The sequence below is a fragment of the Dendrobates tinctorius genome, unplaced genomic scaffold (assembly GCF_039654945.1).
Source record: "Dendrobates tinctorius isolate UK_male_01 unplaced genomic scaffold, ASM3965494v1 ptg000307l, whole genome shotgun sequence".
Taxonomy (NCBI): Eukaryota; Metazoa; Chordata; class Amphibia; order Anura; family Dendrobatidae; genus Dendrobates; species Dendrobates tinctorius.
Genome location: NW_027361974.1, coordinates 1,506,434 through 1,528,015, shown reverse-complemented (window position 1 = coordinate 1,528,015; position 21,582 = coordinate 1,506,434). Strand labels below are relative to the sequence as shown.

General features: G+C 44.6%; 1 protein-coding gene across 10 annotated transcripts in view; it reads right to left on the bottom strand.

Moving 5' to 3' along the window:
• Window positions 1-21,582, bottom strand: part of TDRD12 (tudor domain containing 12) — a 167,917-nt gene that overhangs the window by 76,836 nt on the left and 69,499 nt on the right. For all 10 annotated transcript variants that reach the window (XR_012226999.1, XM_073560834.1, XM_073560838.1 and 7 more), the window contains 6 exons: window positions 21,245-21,474; window positions 21,139-21,169; window positions 14,414-14,634; window positions 14,301-14,331; window positions 13,921-13,977; window positions 12,869-13,011 (listed from right to left, as the gene is read on the bottom strand). Coding sequence is in view for 9 of the 10 variants with exons in the window: in XM_073560834.1 (XP_073416935.1) it covers window positions 12,869-13,011; window positions 13,921-13,977; window positions 14,301-14,331; window positions 14,414-14,634; window positions 21,139-21,169; window positions 21,245-21,474 (713 nt within the window). In the remaining variant the exon portion in view is untranslated. The remainder of the gene's footprint in view (window positions 1-12,868; window positions 13,012-13,920; window positions 13,978-14,300; window positions 14,332-14,413; window positions 14,635-21,138; window positions 21,170-21,244; window positions 21,475-21,582) is intronic.

Here is a 21,582-nt window from a genome sequence, read left to right as displayed (position 1 = left end):
TTGGGAGGACCAGAGATTACGTGAGGGAAGGAATCGGGAGATTAGTTCAGAGACATATGGGGGAGACAGGTTATAGATGGCCTTGTAGGTCAGTATTAGTAATTTGAACTGGATACGCTGAGGGAATGGGAGCCAGTGAAGAGATTTGCAGAGAGGAGAACCGGAGGAGTAGCGAGGAGAGAGATGAATTAGTCGGACGGCAGAGTTAAGGATAGACTGGAGGTGCGAGGGTGTTAGCAGGGAGACCACAGAAAAGGATGTTGTAGTAGTCGATGCGGGAGATGAGGGCATGCACAAGCATTTTAGTAGATTGAGGGTTGAGGAAAAGACGGATTCTGGAAATGTTTTTGAGCTGGAGGCGACAGGAGGTAGAAAGAGCTTGGATGTGCGGTTTAAAGGACAGGGCAGAGTCAAAGGTTACTCCGAGGCAGCGGACGTCCGGTACAGGGGAAAGTGTGATGTCATTAATTGTTATAGCTAGGTCGGGTAAGGAAGATCTGTGAGATGGAGAAAAGATGATGAGTTCAGATTTGTCTACATTGAGCTTGAGGAAGCGAGAGGAGAAGAAGGAGGATATGGCTGATAGACACTCTGGGATTCTGAACAGCAGAGTGGTGACGTCTGTGCCAGAGATGTAGATCTGAGTGTCATCAGCATAAAGGTGGTAGTGGAATCCGTGGGACTTTAGGAGTTGCCCCAGACCAATTGTATAGATTGAGAAGAGTAGGGGTCCTAAAACAGAGCCATAGGGGACTCCAACAGAGAGAGGGTGGGATGAGGAGGTGGTGTGGGAGTGGGAGATGCTGAATGTGCGGTTGGAAAGGTATGAGGAGATCCAGGATAGGGCAAGGCCTTTGATGCCGAAGGAGAGGATCTGTAGTAGGAGGCAGTGGTCAACTGTGTCAAATGCAGAGGACAGGTCTAGAAGCAGGAGTATAGAGTATTGTCCATTTGATTTGGCTGTAAGAAGGTTGTTAGTAATTTTGGTCAGGGCTGTGTCAGTGGAGTGATGGGGGCGGAAACCAGATAGTAGATTATTAAAGAGCAAGTTAGATGATAGGTGGGAGGAAAGTTCAGCATGGACGTGCTGTTCCAGGAGTTTGGAAGCGAATGGAAGCAACGATATTGGGTGATAGCTGGACATACCGGTTGGGTCGAGGGTTGGCATTTTAAGGATAAGCGTGATTGTGGCATGCTTGAAAGCAGAAGGGAAGGTAACGGACGTTAGTGATAGGTTGAAGAGGTGGGTTAGGGATGGGATAAGTGTGGTGGTGAGGTTGGGGAGGAGGTGGGATGGGGTCGAGTGCACAGGTTATGAGGTGCGATTTGGAGAAGAGACGATTACGCTCCCCTTCAGTGATGTTGGAGAGTGAGGTTATGGGGCTTGGGCATTGGGCTGGTATACAAAGGGGTTGTGGTGGTTGAGTGATGAAGACTTGCCTTGTTTGGTCAATCTTGTTCTTGAAGTGTGGGGCAAAGTCCTCGGCAGAGATGAGGGAGGTTGGAGGAGGCAGTGGTGGGCGGAGGAGGGAGTTAAAAGTTTTCAATAACTGTTTTGGGTTGTAAATGCCTATAGTGTTATATGCACTTATTATACCTGGATCTCACATAATAATGGATGGAATTATATATAATATATGGTGTCTTGGAGTCAGGCTCAGGAGCAGTCAGTGCAGGATCAGGATGACTTGTACACGGGTAATAAAACATCACACTCACTGTGCCTCAGAGCGACTGCAGACGCAAGACGCAGGATCCATCCTTGATGTCCTGACCCCTGCAGACCTCTTCTCAGTTCTATCAAGCTGTTCTCCAGTCCTCCAGGAAGAAGGAAGCACCCAGGCCAGCGCGCTGCTGAGGTGAGATCAGAAGACATGGCCACACAGTGTGCAGTGTGGGCGTGTCTACAATTCAGAGATGGCATGGCAGCACTTGTACACAATTAAAGTACAGTGCCAAAAGCCATCAGGCAGAAGGAAGCCAGGCGGCCCGCATCTGCTGCTGGGGAGACAGGCCCGGGGGGGCACTTGCCCCTCTGCCACCCGGCCCAGCCCGCCCCCGGTGGCAGTACCGGATCGCGGCTCTGTATCTCCCCGGCTCGGGGAACTGGCTGCTTTTTTAACAAGCGGTTCCATAGAACAGGGGAGAACGGGCCGAATCGAATCCCACCCCTGTTCTTCTACGCATATCACCATCTTGGGTGGATTGACATCTCTCTTTCGGGAAGATCTGGATGGCTCATGGGGATGACATTTGAGTCAAAGAAGTGGTATCTCTGGGATACAAGCTCGAATTCATCTTCTGTCCCCAAATAGGTTCTCTCCTTATCCTCCGATCGCTCGAGCATTTGTCTTCTTCCAAACTATCTACTTTGTGTGCCCCATCTTTTTTCTCGGATTTATGCCTTCTACTGAACTATCCACGAACTTCAGCTACAAAGAGTCATTGTCCAACTGAACATTTTCAGGGATACTATTCCAGCCTTTTCACAATTTCTCAGGACAGTTGGGTCAGACCCATCCTGGGCTTTAATAGACTGGACAGATTTGTGCCAGGTATGAAGATTTTGTATGAAATCCGTGCATGGTTGGTCTCATCACATAGCCATTTGTTATGATTAGGTCACCGAGGAGGATAGCCAGGGAATAAGCTAGGCAACCAGAACACCAGAAAGGTTGGTAACTAAGCGGATTGCAGACCCCTAAAACTAACAACACAACTAAAATTAGCCGTGGGACGTACCTACGATGCCCTAGATGCCTCGGCACAGCCAAAGAGTTAACTAAGCCTAAAGCAAGAAAGGGGAAAGCTAAACTTCCCCGGAGTAGAACCCCAAAGGAATAGATAGCCCCCAAATATATATTGCCAGTGAGACAAGATGAGGCACAAACACAGGCAGAAAAGCAAATGATGGGGCCCAAACTGTCTAGATAGAACAGGACAGGAAAGATACTGTCTGCAATCACGCAAAAAACCCTAAGAAAAATTCAACATGTCTGATATGCAAAAATACTGAGGCCACACGACCTCTCCCCCACTAGATCAGAATTCTGGTGTGAACTGGAAGCAAAACAAAAGATACTGATATAACAGGGGACTAGCAATACTGAACAGACTGACATAAGCTGTGGCATATGGAACGGGTCCAGCACTGGTCCCAGCAGGGAACAATGCTGAACCCACACAGCAAAGCAGAAAGCAGAGAAAGGCAAAAACTGAATCAAATGCAAAAAGATTCCAGCAAACAAATAACTTATCTGAACGATGCAGGACCAAGCAGGGGGCAAGCGAACTTCAAAATGCACAGGAAGAAAACCAAATCACCAGCAACAACTGAGGGAAGCTTGCTGGCTTAAATCTTCCCAGTTTGTAACACCTAACCTCCAATCATTCTCTTCAGGTGATTGACTTCTGTCAACCCGACCAGCTCCATTACCCGCAGCAACCACCAGAGGGAGCCCAAACTCAGAAGTCAGGGGTCACAAGTGTTCACAACAGTACCCCCCCTTGAGGAGGGGTCACCAAACCCTCATCCAAGCCACCAGGCCGAACAGGATGGGCCCGGTGGAAGGCGCAAACCAATCTCTCGGCATGAATGTCAGAAGCAAACACCCAAGAAATATCTTCCTGACCATAACCTTTCCACTTGACCAAGTACTGGAGTCTCCGTCTAGCCAGACGAGAATCCAATACCTTCTCTACCTCATACTCCAGATTACCCTTAACCAATACAGGATTAGGGGGCGCAGCCATGGGAACTACTGGCTCCACAAACCTTTTCAACAAAGATTTATGAAAAACGTTGTGAATGTTATACGTTCCTGGAAGAGCCAAACAGAAAGAAACGGGATTAAGGCTGGGTTCACACGTGGCGTTTTTTTCGCGTTTCCGTGGCGGTTTTAACCGCGCGATTTTGCAGCGAAAACGCGAAAAATAAGCATCCCATGCATTCCTATGGGATTCTGCAATGCTGCGGTTTTTACCGCGGCGGAATTGCTTCGCGGTAAAAAACGCAGCATGCTCATTAATTTCGCAGAATCGCGGCGATCCCGCACCCATAGGAATGCATTGTTCTGCTTACTTTCCGCATGTGGCTGTGCACAAGTAAGCAGAACATTTGCGGATGGTACCCACGGTCCGGAGGAGAAGAGACTGTCCTCAGGGCTTTGGGTACCATATCCCTGTAAAAAATAGAACTTAAAATAAAAAAATATTGTTATTCTCACCTTCCGACGTCCCGCGCTGCCTCCCCGCCTCTCTCCACGCTCCCGGTTCCAGTAAGCCTTCGCGAGCGATGACGTCCGTCATCGCGAATGACTGCGAGACGTCGCGATCACGCGAGAACAGACGTCATCGCGGTAATTGTCACAAAGGATTACTGGGACCGGGAGCGTGGAGAGAGAGGCGGGAAGGCTGCGCGGGACGCCGGAAGGTGAGAATAACAATATTTTTTATTTTATTATTATTTACATTCTTTTACTATTGAGGCCACATAGGCGGCCTCAATAGTAAAAAGTTGGTCACACTCGTCAAACACGATGCTACAGATTGCTTGGAAAAAGCTAGCAATTCTGCAAGCTAATTACGCTTGCAAAATGCTAGTTTTTCCGCGGGAATTTAAAATGCGATTTTCCCGCGGAATGGAATTCCGGAACTCTCGCGGTAATTTCCGCGAGAGATCCGCTACATGTGAACCCAGCCTAAGGATTTCCAAAATCTTATAAGGTCCAATGAACCTTGGCTTGAATTTTGGAGACGCAACTTTCATAGAAATATTTTTTGAGGACAACCAAACCATGTCACCCACTTTAAATGGGGGACCAATGGTCCTATGCCACCGGTTGGCAAACCGTTGGGCCATCTCCTGAGAGTAAGACAACTTATCCACTACTTGATCCCAAATCTGCTGCATTCTCTCTACCACAGAATCCACACCTGGGCAGGCCGAAGCCTCCGCCTGCCCTGAAGAAAATCGAGGATGAAACCCAAAGTTGCAGAAAAAAGGAGACATCCAAGTGGCAGAACTATCCCTATTATTTAGAGCAAATTCAGCCAAGGGCAAAAATGAGACTCAGTCATCTTAATCAGCAGATATAAAACATCTCAAATAGGTTTCCAAAGTCTGGTTTGTTCTCTCAGTCTACCCATTGGTCTGAGGGTGAAATGCAGAGGAGAAAGATAACCGAATTTCCAGTTTAGAACAAAAAGCTCTCCAAAATCTGGAAACAAACTGGACTCCTCTGTCCGACACAATGTTCTCAGGAATACCGTGCAAACGAACCACCTGTTGTAAAAACAAGGGCACCAACTCAGAAGAGGATGGCAACTTCGGGTGTGGTACAAGATGGACCATCTTAGAAAATCTATCACAGATCACCCAGATAACCGTCATTCTCTGAGAGACAGGGAGGTCAGAAATAAAATCCATTGAGATATGGGTCCATTGCCTCCTGGGCACCGGCAGGGGCATTAACAAACCACTAGAAAGAGAACAGGGTTTGGACCGAGAACTAGTCCCACAGGACTGCACAAAATTCCTGACATCGCGAGATACAGCAAGCCACCAAAAAGACCAACTCACCAAATCTCTGGTACCAAAAATACCAGGATGACCAGCTAACGTGGAGCAATGAATTTCAGACTTTACTCTCCTCCTCCACTGGTCAGGGACATACAATATCCCCATAGGGCATCGTACAGGTTTGGCCTCCTGAAATTCCTCCAGGGCAAGTCTCAAATCGGGTGAAATGGCAGAAAGAACCACACCCTCATTTAAAATGGTAGTAGGCTCGGTCACATCAAGAGAATCCGCAAAGAAACTCCTAGAGAGGGCATCCGCCTTAACATTCTTAGTGCCCGATAGAAAGGAGACCACAAAATTAAAACACGTGAAAAACAAGGGCCACCTAGCCTGTCTAGGATTCAATCGCTTGGCTGATTCGAGATAGATCACGTTCTTGTTGCCGGTGAGGACCACAACTTGATGTCTGGCTCCCTCCAACCAATGTCTCCACTTTTCAAATTCCCACTTCATAGCCAACAATTCCCAATTCCCCACATCATAGTTACGTTCAGATGGGGAAAATTTTCGAGAAAAAAAAGGCACAGGGATTCATCTTAGGGGTTACCGGATCTCTTTGAGACAAAACGGCTCCTGCACCAACTCAGAAGCATCTATCTTCCCCATCCCCACTGTCATCATGGGTGACTTCAACATCCCCACTGATACTCTTCAGTCAGCAGCCTCCAAACTCCTGTCCCTTACTTAATCCTTTGGACTTACTGAGTGGTCCTCCTCAGCCACCCATACAGACGGACACGCATTAGACCTGGTCTTCACCCGCCTCTGCTCTCTTTCTAACTTCACCACCTCCCCTCTCCCTCTATCTGACCACCATCTACTCTCTTTCTCTTCCTTGTCCTCCTCACCTGTCACCCATATCCAGCAACACGCGCACCCCCGCAGAAACCTTGCACGCCTAGACACCCACACGCTCTCTGACTCTATTCTACCACTGGCATCCATATCCTCACTCCACGACAAAGACACTGCTTTCTACAATGCCACTCTCGCATCAGCTATTGACGCGGTTGCCCCTCTCGTTCATGGCAGAATGCGACGTATCAAAAGACAACCCTGGCACAATAACACCACTAAAAAGCTCCGGCAAGTGTCCAGGATTGCAGAGCGGAGCTGGAAGAAAACAAATTCACAAGAAGACTTCACCGCATTCAAACAGGCCACACTCGCTTTCAAATCTGCCCTCACCTCTGCTAAACAGGCCTACTTCACAACCCTCCTATCGTCCCTATCTTCCAACCCCATACAGTTATTCAAAACTTTTAACTCCCTCCTCTGCCCACAACCTGCCCCCTCCAGTCTCCCTCATCTCTGCCGAGGACTTTGCCACACACTTCAAAAATAAGATTGACAAAACAAGGCAAATCTTCATTGTTCAACCATCACAACCCCTTTGTATACCAGACCAATGCCCAAACGCCATAACCTCACTCTCCAACATCACTGAAGGGGAGCTTAATTGTCTCTTCTCCAAATCGCACCTCACAACCTGTGCACTTGACCCCATTCCAACCCATCTCCTCCCCAACCTCACCACCACACTTATCCCATCCCTAACCCACCTCTTCAACCTATCGCTAACGCCCGGTACCTTCCCTTCTGCTTTCAAACATGGCACAATCACGCCTATCCTTAAAAAGCCAACCCTCGACCCAACCGCTATGTCCAAGTATCGCCCAATATCGTTGCTCCCATTCGCTTCCAAACTCCTGGAACAGCACGTCCACGATGAACTTTCCTCCCACCTATCATCTAACTTGCTCTTTGGCAATCTACTATCTGGTTTCCGCCCCCATCACTCCACTGAGACAGCCCTGACCAAAATTACTAACGACCTACTTACAGCCAAATCAAATGGACAATACTCTATACTCTTCCTTCTAGACCTGAAATCTGCATTCGACACAGATGACCACTGCCTCCTACTACAGATCCTCTCCTCCTTTGGCATCAAAGGCCTTGCCCTATCCTGGATCTCCTCATACCTTTCCAACCACACATTCAGCGTCTCCCACTCCCACACCACCTCCTCATCCCACCCTCTCTCTGTTGGAGTCCCCTATGGCTCTGTTTTAGGACCCCTACTCTTCTCATTCTATACACTTGGTCTGGGGCAACTCAAAGTCCCACGGATTCCACTACCACCTTTATGCTGATGACATTCAGATCTACCTCTCTGGCCCAGACGTCACCACTCTGCTGTCCAGAATCTCAGTGTCTATCAGCCATATCCTCCTTCTCCTCTTGCTTCCTCAAGCTCAATGTGGACAAATCTGAACTCATCATTTTTCCTCCATCTCACAGATCTTCCTTACCCAACCTAGCTATAACAATTAATGACATCACGCTTTCCCCAGTACCGGAGGTCCGCTGCCTCGGAGTAACCTTTGACTTTGCCCTGTACTTCAAACCGCACATCCAAGCTCTTTCTACCTCCTGTCGCCTCCAGCTCAAAAATATTTCCAGAATCCATCCCTTCCTCAACCCTCAATCTACTAAAATGCTTGTGCATGCCCTCATCATCTCCCGCCTCGACTACTGCAACATCCTTTTCTGTAGTCTCCCTGCTAACACCCTCGCATCTCTCCAGTCCATCCTTAACTCTGCTGCCCGACTAATTCATCTTTCTCCCCGCTACTCCTCGGCTTCTCCCCTTTTCAAATCTCTTCACTGGCTTCCATTCCCTCAGCGTATCCAGTTCAAATCACTAATACTGACCTACAAGGTCATCTATAACCTGTCTCCCCCATATGTCTCTGAACTAATCTCCCGATACCTTCCATCACGTAATCTCCAGTCCTCCCAAGACCTCCTTCTCTCCTCCACACTTATCCGCTCCTCATCCAACCGCCTCCAAGACTTCTCCCTAATTGCCCCTGTCCTCTGGAATTCTCTGCCCCAACAAGTCCGACTATCAACCACATTTGGATCCTTTACACGGAACCTGAAAATCCACCTCTTCAAGAAAGCCTACAGCCTGCAATGACCCCGCTACCTCCTTCTCTCTCACCACTACTGGAGATATCACCTCAATCAACACCGGAACTGCTGCAACCCACCAACCTACTGTCTCCTTCGCCACCATCCTGTAGCATCTAAGCCCGAAAGGGCAGGGTCCTCTCCCCTCTGTTTCAGTCTGTCATTGTTAGTTTACTGTAAGTGATATCTGTAATTTGTATGTAACCCCTTCTCATGTACAGCACCATGAAATCAATGGTGCTATATAAATAATAACAACAACAACAACAATAATAATATCCACCTGAAATGGGAGTAAAACATCAGGTTACCGTAAGACAGGAGCAGCAGTGAATCGCCGAGACTGCCTCTGGAGACCAATTCACCACATCAGCGCCCTTTTTGGTCAAATCCGTCAGTGGTTTAACAATACCAGAAAAATTACTTATGAATTTACGGTAGAAATTAACAAAACCAAAAAGCTTCTGGAGAGCCTTCAAGGAAGTGGGCTGAACCCAATCATAAATGGCCTGGACCTTGGCCGGGTCCATTTCAATAGCAGACGGGGACAAAATGAATCCCAAAAACAAAATCTTTTGTACGCCAAAGAGACATTTTTCGATCCTTAACATACAGAGCATTTTCTCTCAAAATCCGGAACACAGTCCGAACATGTTCCACATGAGAATCCCAATCACTGGAAAAAAAATCAAATTATCGTCTAAATAAACGATCAAAAACTTATCCACAAAGTCCCGAAAAATATCGTTCATGAAAGACTGGAAGACAGAAGGGGCATTAGTGAGCCCAAAAGGCATCACTAGGTACTCAAAATGTCCCTCAGGAGTATTAAACGCTGTCTACCATTCATCTCAGTGCTTGGTGCGAATAATATTATACGCCCCCCCTAAGGTCAAGCTTGGTAAACCAACTAGCACCTTTCACTCTGGAAAATAAGTCAGAAATCAGGGGTAACACATACTGATATTTAACCGTGATTTTATTGAGTAGACAATAGTCAATACATGGCCTTAATGAGCCATCTTTCTTGACCACAAAAAAAAAAAGCCAGCACCTAAAGGTGAAAAGGACGGTCTCATATGACCCTTCTCCAATGACTCGCATAGCATCATGTTCAGGTACAGATAAGTTGAAAAGCCGACTCTTTGGAAATTTACAACCGGGCACTAACTCGATCGCGCAATCATAACTCCTATGAGGAGGCAAAGACGTGGACTTACGCTCACTAAATATATCAGAAAAATCAGCCAAATAGTCAGGAACATCATGAAATTGGGGAGAGGTGGAGAAAACAGGAGTGTCACTAAGAACACAATGACAATCCCAACTAACCACAGACACAGATTTCCAATCCAGAACAGGATTATGAGTCTGCAACCAAGGAAAACCCAGTACAATAATGTCATGTAAATTGTGCAATACCAAAAATTTACAATTCTCTTGGTGGTCTGGGGCAACTCGCATTATCACCTGGGTCCAAAAATGGGGTTTATTCTCAGCCAAAGGGGTAGCATCAATCCCCCATAAAGGAATATGAGTCCGCAGGGGTACCATGGGAAAACCATAACGTTTGGCAAAGAGAAAATCCATCAGGTTCAGGGCCGCTCCTGAATCAACAAAAGCCTTAGCAGAAAATGAGGATAAGGAGCAGATCAAGGAAAACGCCAAAAGGAATTTAGGCTGTACACTGCCCACAGCAAATGAGTGAGCAAAACGTTTTTCCCGCTTAGGGCAGACAGAAATAGTATGAGAGGCGTCCCCACAAAAAGAAGCTTAACTTATTACGCCTTCTAAACTCCTGACGTTGCGCCCTAGACAAAACCCTATCACATTGCATGGGCTCAGAAGTTTATTCGAAAGGCAGCACAGCCTCTCGCATAGTTTTACGTTCACATAAACGTCTGTCAATTTCAATGGCCAGTGACAGTCGTCGAGACCAGAGGGGACAGGAAATCCGCCCATAACATCTTTTACGGTTTCTGCCAGACCCTTCCAAAAAAGAGCTGCTAGAGCGTCATCGTTCCATTTAGTAAGGACGGCCCACTTTCAAAATTTTTGACAATATAACTCTGCCGCTTCCTGACCCTGGTTCAATGCCAATAAGGTTTTCTCAGCTTGACCAATAACATTAGGTTCATCATACGACAACCTCAGAGCTTTAAAAAAATGCGTCCACATTAGCTAGAGTAGAACTTATCTGAACGATGCAGGACCAAGCAGGGGGCAAGCGGACTTCAAAATGCACAGGAAGAAAACCAAATCACCAGCAACAACTGAGGGAAGCTTGCTGACTTAAATCTTCCCAGTTTGTAACACCTGACCTCCAATCATTCTCTTCAGGTGATTGACTTATGTCAACCCGACCAGCTTCATTACCCGCAGCAACCACCAGAGGGAGCCCAAACTCAGAAGTCAGGTCACAAGGGTTCACAACAGCCATTGCTGAGTCGCACCAGTGATGTATTCACTTTGCTGTCGGCCCCCTTTATTTCCAGTTTGTTGTAATCCATCTTGGGACCTCAATCGTGTCCAGTCTCTGCTCAAAGCAGTTGCCCTTTGAGCCTCGCTGTAGCATCTCCCCAAGGCTACTTTCGTGGAAGGTGGCATTACTAGTGGCCATAACATTTACTTGCTGGGTGTCTGAAATCTGTGCGATTTCCTGCAGGGATAATACCCTTGTTCTACAGGACAAAATGTCTTCCTTTCTTCCAAAAGTGCTCTCCATATCAAAAAACACGTGGGCCTCCCTTCCTTTTGTCCTGTTCATATCCATGAGCATTCCACTTTTCTTCTCTTGATCCCTGATAGGCAACGCAAGGGCACATGAGCCTCTAAGACGACCATTGCCTAATGGATCAGGTAGGCTATTGTGATAGCCTACAAGGGCAACTTCATATTTCCGCTCATTCAGGTCACTGCTCATTCCACAAGGAAGGTCAGGGGCCTCCTGGGTGGTCAAGCATAGAGCCTCCACAGCTCAGGTCTATATGGCTGCCACCTGGGTCTCCATCCACACCTCTGTCATATTCTAAAAAACCTTTGCCGATGCCGGCTTGGGACATATAGTAATGGCAGCTGCTGTCTACTAGACAATCCACACGGTCATCATCTCTTTTCCCACTATGGAGACACGGGGTTCAGTGGGGGCTCTTATCCACTGGCACGGCTGTCTTTAGAAAGACCATGGTTTATATCACTGAACGCCTGCACTCTCTCCCCATGGACAAAACACTACTCAGACAACATAAGATGAAAGAAAAACAATGTGGCAATAATTTATTAAACAGCAACACACAACAGCATACAGAACAGTCCCAGCAAATACCCAAAATGGTGCAAATTACAGAGTATCACTATTCCACTGGCTCCCCAGGATGAGAGCTGCTTCCAGTGCTGAATACCCCCAACCAGTGTTTTGGCGAGCCCCCACAGAGAGGAGGTAAAGACAAACTTAGCAGGCTAACTGAGAGCAGCGAGGTATGTGGCCAGGTGACCCTACTGTCCCAAACTGGACTCTTTAAGACATCTCTGGGGTTTCAGTGATGGTCAATGAAGCAGTCCTGGGTTCTTCCAGCAGGGGCCATAGTCTCCTAAGCTGCTCTCCTGTAGAGTCACAGGCACCAGAAGAAAAAGTATCTTTATATAGTTCACAACTGGTCTTCAACCAGCATCTAGAGGTCAGAGAGAGATGTGAATGATGCCAACCCGCATTGCTTGATTATGTAATCTAGTAGCATAGTTTTTTTATCCTCTGTTTGGGAATACCAACAAACTGTCTAGCATGAACAATGTATGTAATCAACATATCAGCAAACATCATTGTTCAGTGGCCATGCATTACTCTTTTGCAAAGATAAAAAATAAACTGTAGGAGATAATATTAGAGGTAAATATACATCCTACAAGATTAGTCAATACTTCAGACAACAGTTTATGATTCTGGCATCTGGCATAATTAAGAAGAAATGTTGTCATACCCCATAGGAAACTTCCCATGACCCTGGGTCCCGTAATATCTTCAAAGTGCTGTCTTCCCCCTGGACAGCCCAAACGTGCATACTTTATTACCCAAACAAGGGGGTTAGGACCCAGAAACAGGGCTTCTCAGAGCCTGGTCCTGAAAAGAGCGGAGCAGACAATGGTACGCTTCATTTACTGTCTCCGGGACTGTCGCAGAAAGCCAAACACAGTTTTGTGTCTCCTTCCAGATATGGATATGTGATAACTCACTATCTTGAGAATATTCCTTTAAGGAGAGAGTCCGTCTTTTCCAAAGCGTAATCTGAAATAAAGACAGGAGAGACTTACCCGTAGACAACCTGCGCCTCAGATCTCTATTGGACCATGCAGGCCACATGAACTGAGCCGGATCGGATTCCACTTTGGCATCACTTTCTGATGTTTGCGGCGTCTCTTGAACTGTCAGATTTGGCGTCTCAGTACCATTTACCCTAAAATATACAAGAATCAATGCGATGACACACTATCCATTTCAGGAGGGCTACCAGTGATTGTATGAGCAGTTTTAATTTAAATGGGTTGTCCCATTTACCTCTGCAGTGACCTAGGCAAGAACCGAACGCATGCAGATGCTTCTCCAATCCTGCAGAGGTAAAGTTATCACTGCTAGCAGCATCTGAACCAGCAGCACAACCATGCTACTTTCCAAAACTGTGCATCTCCAGATGAGTACTGCACCCGACGAACAGATAGTAGGGAGGCAGAGGAGCGAGAATAAATGAGACAACCCCTTTAAAACGCACCACAATTCTCACCCATTCAAGAATACAGTCGTAAGAACATTTGTAAGGACTGTATTGAGGTGGTAGGTGACAGCCGTGGTTACCCTGAATTTATGAATGTTTTGATGAAAGCATTTTGCTAAAGTGACCCCCTTAGTCTAGAAGACCCATACAGATGACTAAATAACATGCAAAAGCTTATAGTTCAAAACTTGAAGACAATGATGGGGTATCTATAGGTCACTGTAGGATCGGGGCTTTGGAAACCCGAGAGCAGAGCTCTGCACGTCCATCATGAATGATGTAGACATGAACAAGCTCGGCCTCATTGTCTGTGGTATTGCCAGAAATCGCCAGTGCCATAAATAATGAATGGAGCGAAGTCCATGGAGGCGCACCTCCACTCCATTCAGGATGGCAGGGATGCAAAGCTCTCAATTATTGGATGGAGTTGCAAAAAAGTCACCGGAGGTCCCAGCAGAATAACCCCCAGCGATCAGCAATTTATCAACTATACTCTGGATAGGGGGTAGTTTGTTCTTTTGAGAATAAGCATTGAATTTGGACGTTTATAATGCATGGCCTACAGATACTTTATAGCTAACTCAGTGGCCTTACCTTTCCAGAATAGGTTCATGAGAAGGTGTCATTCCTGTATGCGATTTTGCATATTTCCTGTAAGACAAGTTGGATGATTAATGCACTCAGTTCAGCAAAGTAAAGGTCCATTCCGGGCTTTCGGTGCACACATGGACCAACTGTAGCCGATGTGCTACAATGATTTTACGATGTTTTATGCAGTAACCTGGTCCGTTTTATTGACCAGAACGGTGCATGCAATAGAAGATGACAGCTAAAGAGCCAATCACATTTGCAATTTGCGGACATGACTAGGCCATTTTTTCAGACATGACTTGGCCACGAGAATTGGAAAGGTCTGCAGCGTGCTATCGCCAGTCAAAGAAAACATTCGTACAGTATGAAGCAAAATGTCATACCTGATCTCAGCAACTGTATTTCCTGCAATTTCTTTGGATAAAAAGCAAAAAATTACCAAAAAAAATTTACAACACAGCAAATGTAGGAAAAGGATAAAAAAGACTGGACGTACCCGTGTGCAGCTTTTGGGCTGAATCCGATTTGCTGCACACAGGACGGAGGAAGGGGTCAGGACTGGTCACAATCTTGATTTTGGAACTGTCTGCATGATGCAGGTCTGGTGGAGATGTTACACCTACACAAGTTTGATGTTCTTTGCTCACAGAGTATGATGCATTTTTTTTTGGGCTTTGTGCAGACGTAGCATATTTGCTAGGCTGAATTTCTGCATCCCTGAAAAATAAATAAAAAAGCTACAGACATAAACCAGTGAGGGTCACAACCGCAAGATATAAAACGCGGCAGGACTAGTAAAGCGCACAAAGCACTTTAGATTTTTTCTGCATACAGCAACACCCTAGACACAACATAATGCAAATTAAATGGACAATCATTATTATTTTTTTTTTTTTTAAATGCATGAATTAGGGGGCAAAAAAAAAAAATCATTTTTACAATTGTTCTCCATTACAAATTTTGTTCCATTTTGCTTTTACAGACTCATTGTTTCCTTGCACATTCAACTTTATGCTGTCTGTGGTCATAAATCAGCTGGAAAAGGACAAATAAAAGCGACACAAACTCTCCCATCATTCAATTTTTATAAGCTCCCTTACAGATTCTCAGTTAACTTATTTTGCAGTCAGCAATAGACAATGCGGCACAGGGGCAATGGAAGGCAAATTTTTAATGAATCCTAATTGCAACAATTATTTCTAGCCTATATAGGAAATCCCTTCAATTTGGGGTGACCAGTTAAAAAGCCTTTCTCACTACCTTTAACGTAAAACTAATAAAGTTTGTGGAAAAAAAGAAACAAATGCTCGAGTGCTCGGTACTTGAATCGAGCAGGTCAGACCCTTGAACGGGTTCGACACAGGTACCGATTATAATGGAAGTCAATAGGAAACTAGAGCATTTTTCCATAAGACACTAAAGGGCCTGTCACACTAAGCGATATCGCTAGCAATATCGCTATAATATCACTGTTTTTTGTGACGTTATAGCGATATTGCTAGTGATATCGCTATGTCTGATACTTACCTCCGACCTCTCCCCCGCTGGTTATCGCTGATCGGGCGAGAACGTCCTGGGCTGTTTCTCGTCGTCAGCTTCCTGCGGCGCTTCCTGCTGTGGAGACGAGCGACGTGTGGACGCGGGCGGAGGACGTCAGGATCGCCTCGTCTGACAGGTAAGTAGCGACCCCCGACCCCTGCTATGTCGCTGGTGAGATCTGCCTCTGTGGCAGCTCACTAGCGACCACTTAGCGATGCACCAGCAATCCTGACCGCGTCATATCGCTGGTGCACCGCTAAGTGTGACAGTACCTTTAGAAGTGGGCTGGAGGGGGTCAGAGAAAACACTGGAATGTAAACAAGGCTGAAACATGCACAGTGTGTAGAAGATAAATGGATGCATCTCTGACTTCCAGGTGGGAACAGTTGCTGCCTTCTCACCAAGCTGCTTGCCTATTGTCTTGTAGCCCATCCCAGCCTTGTACATGTCTACAATTTTGTCCCTGATGGCCCTAGACAGCTCTTTGGTCTTGGCCATGGTGGAGAGAGTATTGAGTGTGTGGACATGTGTTTTTTATACAAGTAACAAGCTCAACCAGTTGCAATTAATACAGCTAATGAGTGCAAAGTAGGAAGTTTCTTACAGAAAAAGGAACAGGTCTGTGGGAGCCAAAATTCTTGCTGATTGCTCAGTGATCAAATACTTATTAAATGCAATAAAATGCAAATTAATTATGTATAAATCATACAATGTGATTTTCTGGATTTTATTTTTAGATTCTGTCTCTTACAGGTGAAGTGTACTTACCAGAGCTGTGGAGTCGGTAAACCAAACCTACGACTCCGACTCCTCAATTTCCCTTACACCGACTCCGACTCCAACTCCGACTCCACGACTCCGACTCCCACACATATTGCTTATATTTAAGTGAAAAATTTATTGTAGTACAATGTGAACCTCAGACATTTAATCATTTTTATGATCCAATAATCAAGATATTTAGATAGAACAGAATATATATTGGTGTACTACCCGGTTTTCATTCTTTTTGGTACAGATACGATATGGATAGACAGATAAGGATAAATGGATAGATAGAGCAGATTTCTAATCTGCTTTTGCTATTGAAAACATTATCTATGAGCTCAAAAACCTTTCAGGTGATGCAGTTTTTTAAAAAGATGATCAACTTTTGCAGCTGAAAAACGTATCCTCAAAAAACACAGGAAAAACGCTGTGTGTGAATGTAGCCTTAGATCAGGAATAGAACAGCCATTTATAGGACATTTCATAACTTTCCCAAACTCCTATGAAAAAATATTCAGCACATCCTGCATTGAATTACTGTACCCAATTTATTATATATTTTAGGAGTCGGAGTCGGTCCATTTTATACCGACTCCAACTCCGACTCCACCAAAATGAGCACCGACTCCGACTCCACGACTCCGACTCCACAGCCCTGGTACTTACGATAAAAATTACAGACCTCTCTATTCTTTGTAGGGGGAAAACTTGCAAAATCAGCAGCTTATCAAACAGGGCTGTGGAGTCTGTAAGCCACAGTTGCGACTCCGACTCCTGGATTTTATCAGGCTCCGACTCCTTCATAAATGGCCAATTCATAACAACAAATTTACTGTTGTAAAATATTAAACATCGTGCTTATTCAGTTTCTCACCATCATATAAGTAATCAGACCACTTAGAGCAAAAACTACATTTATTAGAATACAATTAGAATATAGCAAATAACTTTTATAAACTTTTCTAAACTGTAAGTAAATATGCAATAAACACTTTTATGCAGTTAATAAGAAGAAATCTATAAATTTGTCCTCAGAAAAAGTATTGCCTCTGTCAGATCCTCCTTCATGGATGCCCTCAAATCTGATCTAATTATTTTGAGAGCAGAGAACAACCTCTCTACACTAACTTGTGTTGGTGGCAAAGCAGTAACTACTCGGGCAACATCTCTGACAATGTCATGATACAGAGGAATCGCTTGTTGCACTGTTATTTTTGATGAACGGTCAAATTTCTCAATTTCTTTTAGTGCACATGAAAAATTCTGCTGAAATGTACTGGCTGTGTTCCTTGATGGGGATGACTCTTCTATGCGGGAACGCTTTGCACGGTCCTTGTGATCCAAATATTTTTCGAAATTAAATTCTTCATCAGTTGATGATGAGGGTGAAGATGTGGCAGGACGACCAAATTCTTCTTGTTCCTCCTGACTGTTCTGCAACCCTTTCATCCTTACTGCTATTTCAAACAGAGCTTCTTTTCCTTTACTTAGCTGTTGATCATCTAGAAGAATCCGATGCATTGGGTCTACATAAACAGCTGCCAAAAGAATGTTATTTTGTAATAGTAGCTCCTCTCTCCGTTTCATTGATGTAGCAATGCCACTTGCAATTAACCCTCCTCTTTGGGACAGGCGAAACATCAGGTTCTTCCACTCCTTTAAGAAAATACCTGGAGTTAAGTCCTCTGCTTGTAATTTTTTAGTCACTGTAAATGGGTGCTCTAGCAATTTTTCCAGCTCAGTCACCTGATTCCACTGACTTTCATTTAGCGTCAGTTGAGGGTTAGCCATGTCTACAAGAAAGGTTTTCAGTTCAACCAAGCGCTGAATCATTAAGTACTGCCCCATCGTGTGGCTTGATCAATAATTGCCCCTTTTCCAGCACATCTCTTCAAAATTGAGTCAACTTTAGGGGTTCTGGCAACAGTAGCCAATTTTCTCACCTTGCTAATCAGTGCAGCAGCATGTCCTTCTTGCAGACTGTCTCTTATAGCCAGCTGTAGCGTATGCACAACACAGCGCATGTGATGAATGAAAGAACATATTGACACAGTTTCAACAAGATCATCTAAACTATCATGTTGCTGTTCATCTGAAGCAACTTCAGTTTGCTCCTCAGTTACAATACTGTGTTCCTCTATTTCAAACATTTGTGTCTGTGGACCCAGAATGTTCTTCTAGCTGCTGGTCACCATCATTACTCTCATTCATTAATAGTACTTATATTTGAAGCATTGTCAGTTACGACAGAAAGAACTTGCTCTTTTTTAAGTTCATAGTATTGCAGAACCTTTTCCACCAAGACCTGGAGAAACTCACTGATGTGATGAGCTTTGGTGTCTTTTACTGCCAATGTCTTGGTAACTATTTCATTTTTGTCACAAACAAATCGGACATTGATGGCAAAATAGTTCACTCTGTGACGTGTGCAGGCATCCATTTTAAGAAACAGAAAGCGTCCCTTGAGAGTTTTTTTAAGTTCTTCCCTTTGTTTAAAAGCTTCTTCGATTACTAATTTTCTAATACTCTCTCTCTCCAGAGAAACACCAAGCTTGCGGGCCATTTCCCCATTCAGACACATAAAAGCTGGTCGTGAAAATAATGAAATAGGCACACTATCCTTTACAACAAGCTCTATGATCTGTTTTTTAAATGTATCTACTGTCATTGTCACAGTAACTTTGTCACTGACAAAATATCTTGCAACTGATGGCTGCAAAGTTCTCTGCTCCTTTGTTTGGCTGGAAGAGCTGGGCACTGGTTCATTGGTTTGGATGCAGTCTTTCTCATCCACTGCTTTCAGTACTTCTGGATGAAAGCGCTGTAAATGTCTCTTTAGATTAGAAGCTCTGGTAGGAGCATTTTTATATTTGCCTGAATATGCACTCATCTTGGCTTTACAGCATTTGTTTTCGTCTGGATCATTTGTCATACACTGACAGACATAATGTTTTCTATCTTGAGTGATGGTGAAATGTTCAAATACAGCTGATTTAATGTGATGCTTCTTTTGACATTCTCAGGTTTTTAATTCTGCATTCACAATCCAAATGACAATTGTTTTTCCTAAAAACAATTGTACAAAATTATTGCCAGGTCGTACAACTGATATAGTGGTCAGTAATACTATTATTATTCCTCATGTACTCAGTTAACTGATGCAAAGTTTGTTGAAAGGATAATACTTCTTACAGTCTTCCTCTTCTGAGTAGCAGGCAGCTGTGAGATGCTTGGAAGACGCACACCTAGTATGATCTAGTCTAGAGGAGGCGCTTTACTACTAAGAATTTGCAACACATTTTCACTTTCAGTTTCATACATTGTAAGTAGGGGGGTTGGGGCAGCATGAGGTTAACCAAGTATAAGATTAGATAAGGGCAGTGGAGAACAGTGACACACAAGAAGTAAGAAATGTCTCTATCTCCAGCAGAACTGCTTATCACTGTTGTTCATAGTTTGATAGAACATATATATTTGAGTAACATTTATAAAATTCATATGAAAGTTCAATTATGAAATATTAATACTTTTTTTTTAAAGCTGGAGTCGGTACATTTCTACCGACTCCAACCAAAACTAACTCCGACTCCACAGCCCTGGTATCAAATACTTATTTTGCCTGTTGTATATGTAAGAAAATAGTAGAGGTAGGCCTCATACACATCCTGTAACCATTATGAAGGTTGGCATCATATAATCCATGGAAAAAGTAAAAACGAGGGCCGCCTGATGACCCTCTAAAATTTTGGAGCGAGGGACAATTGATGACCCTGTTGATATGGTGGAATAGGAGGACATGAAAATGAAGAAACCATGAACCGTATACTCTTTCTTGGGTGGGAAGAGGCGTATGGGAATTCAACACAAAAAAACAAATGTTTGAATTGGCTTTATATCCCGCTGCAATCATCTGATGGGGTTGAGAATTATGGGCCAATCCAGTCCTTATACATTTTGATAAGAGTCAGCCTGTTAGCATTGACAAAATGCAAGCGGCAGGGTCAGGCCAGGACTTCCAGGGTATGCCACATGTCCAGCTTGGATAACCAATAGTTGTACGGCACAGAGGAATCATGGAAGACGCTGGTACGGTCGGCTAGGAATTCCATCATGTTCCAAAACTTTTCCCTCCCTGACAGACTACCCGGCGAATCAGGGCCTTTGCGCTGGGAGGGTCTAATGAAACTACTAAAATGTTATCTGAACCTAGCCTAATGCACAACCATCTCTTCTCCACCAGCCATCCCTACACTGAATGCAGGTAAGAGCGCTTTTAGTAGAGTAAGGACAGTATGTCGCCCTGAAAAGGACTTTTCTTTAATGCGGTATGAAAGAACTGCAATAGCAATTAAACCCTGCCTATACACCTGCTCTAATCTAAGCTCTCCCTCCTATAACAACTCACCCTGAACTGCTTTCTGAAGACAATGTGCCAAACATCACGTCACCGGGTCTTACATAAGACCCCATGACACGACGACCCTGCACAGTAATGCCAGTAGCCAAGATGGCTATGATATTACGGTGCATGGCAAGCAATACCCTCATGTTTATTGGCTGTCTAACAGGTGCGAAACAAGCGGGGCGAGGACTGGAGCATGGCGCTCGAGCACCCGCAATACTAAATCAAGTAACGAGCGTACTTGAGCACCCCAGATGCTCGATCGAGTATTGAGCAGTGGAGAGCACCCTCGATCATCTCTATTCTTTACATGAAGAATCATTATTAATTTCTTTCTGGGGGCTCAGTGGTTTTATGCTCCTCTCAATAAATCTCTGTTCAGAGGGCGTCCAGGCATACAAGTAGTGACCACATGACTGCAGCATAACTATAAAGACTACATATCCCAGAAGTCCACTCTCTGCCCGTCATAACCCCCATGCAATACAGATCAAAGGAAATAGATTTCATACCTAATCCCACCTGCGGGTTTCTCTACAGCTTCTGAAAAAATAAAGTAAAAACATTTTGTAAAAAGTTCCAATAATCTGTGAATTTGCAGAGAAATGCGTGCCTTACGTGTATGTAAGATTTGCTCTGGATCTGCTTTGCACCATGCAAGATGCAGGAAAGAATGAGGACTGAGTGCAGAATTCTTTGCACTTGCACAAGACTCAGACTCTTTGGGCTGTGGAGGCATGACCAATACATTCTCAAAGTGCCGGCGTCCTTCACTAAAAGAAACCAGTGGCATTTCACGCTGAAAATCTGTAGATCTTCTTTCTTTGAACAACTTCTTATCTTCCTCTCTGCAAAATTAAAGCAAATAAAAGTAGAGGACCAGCTCCTGGATCTGTGCAATAACTGATGTGCTAGCTGCCAGAAACTAACAAAGATAAAAAATGAGATAAAATCAT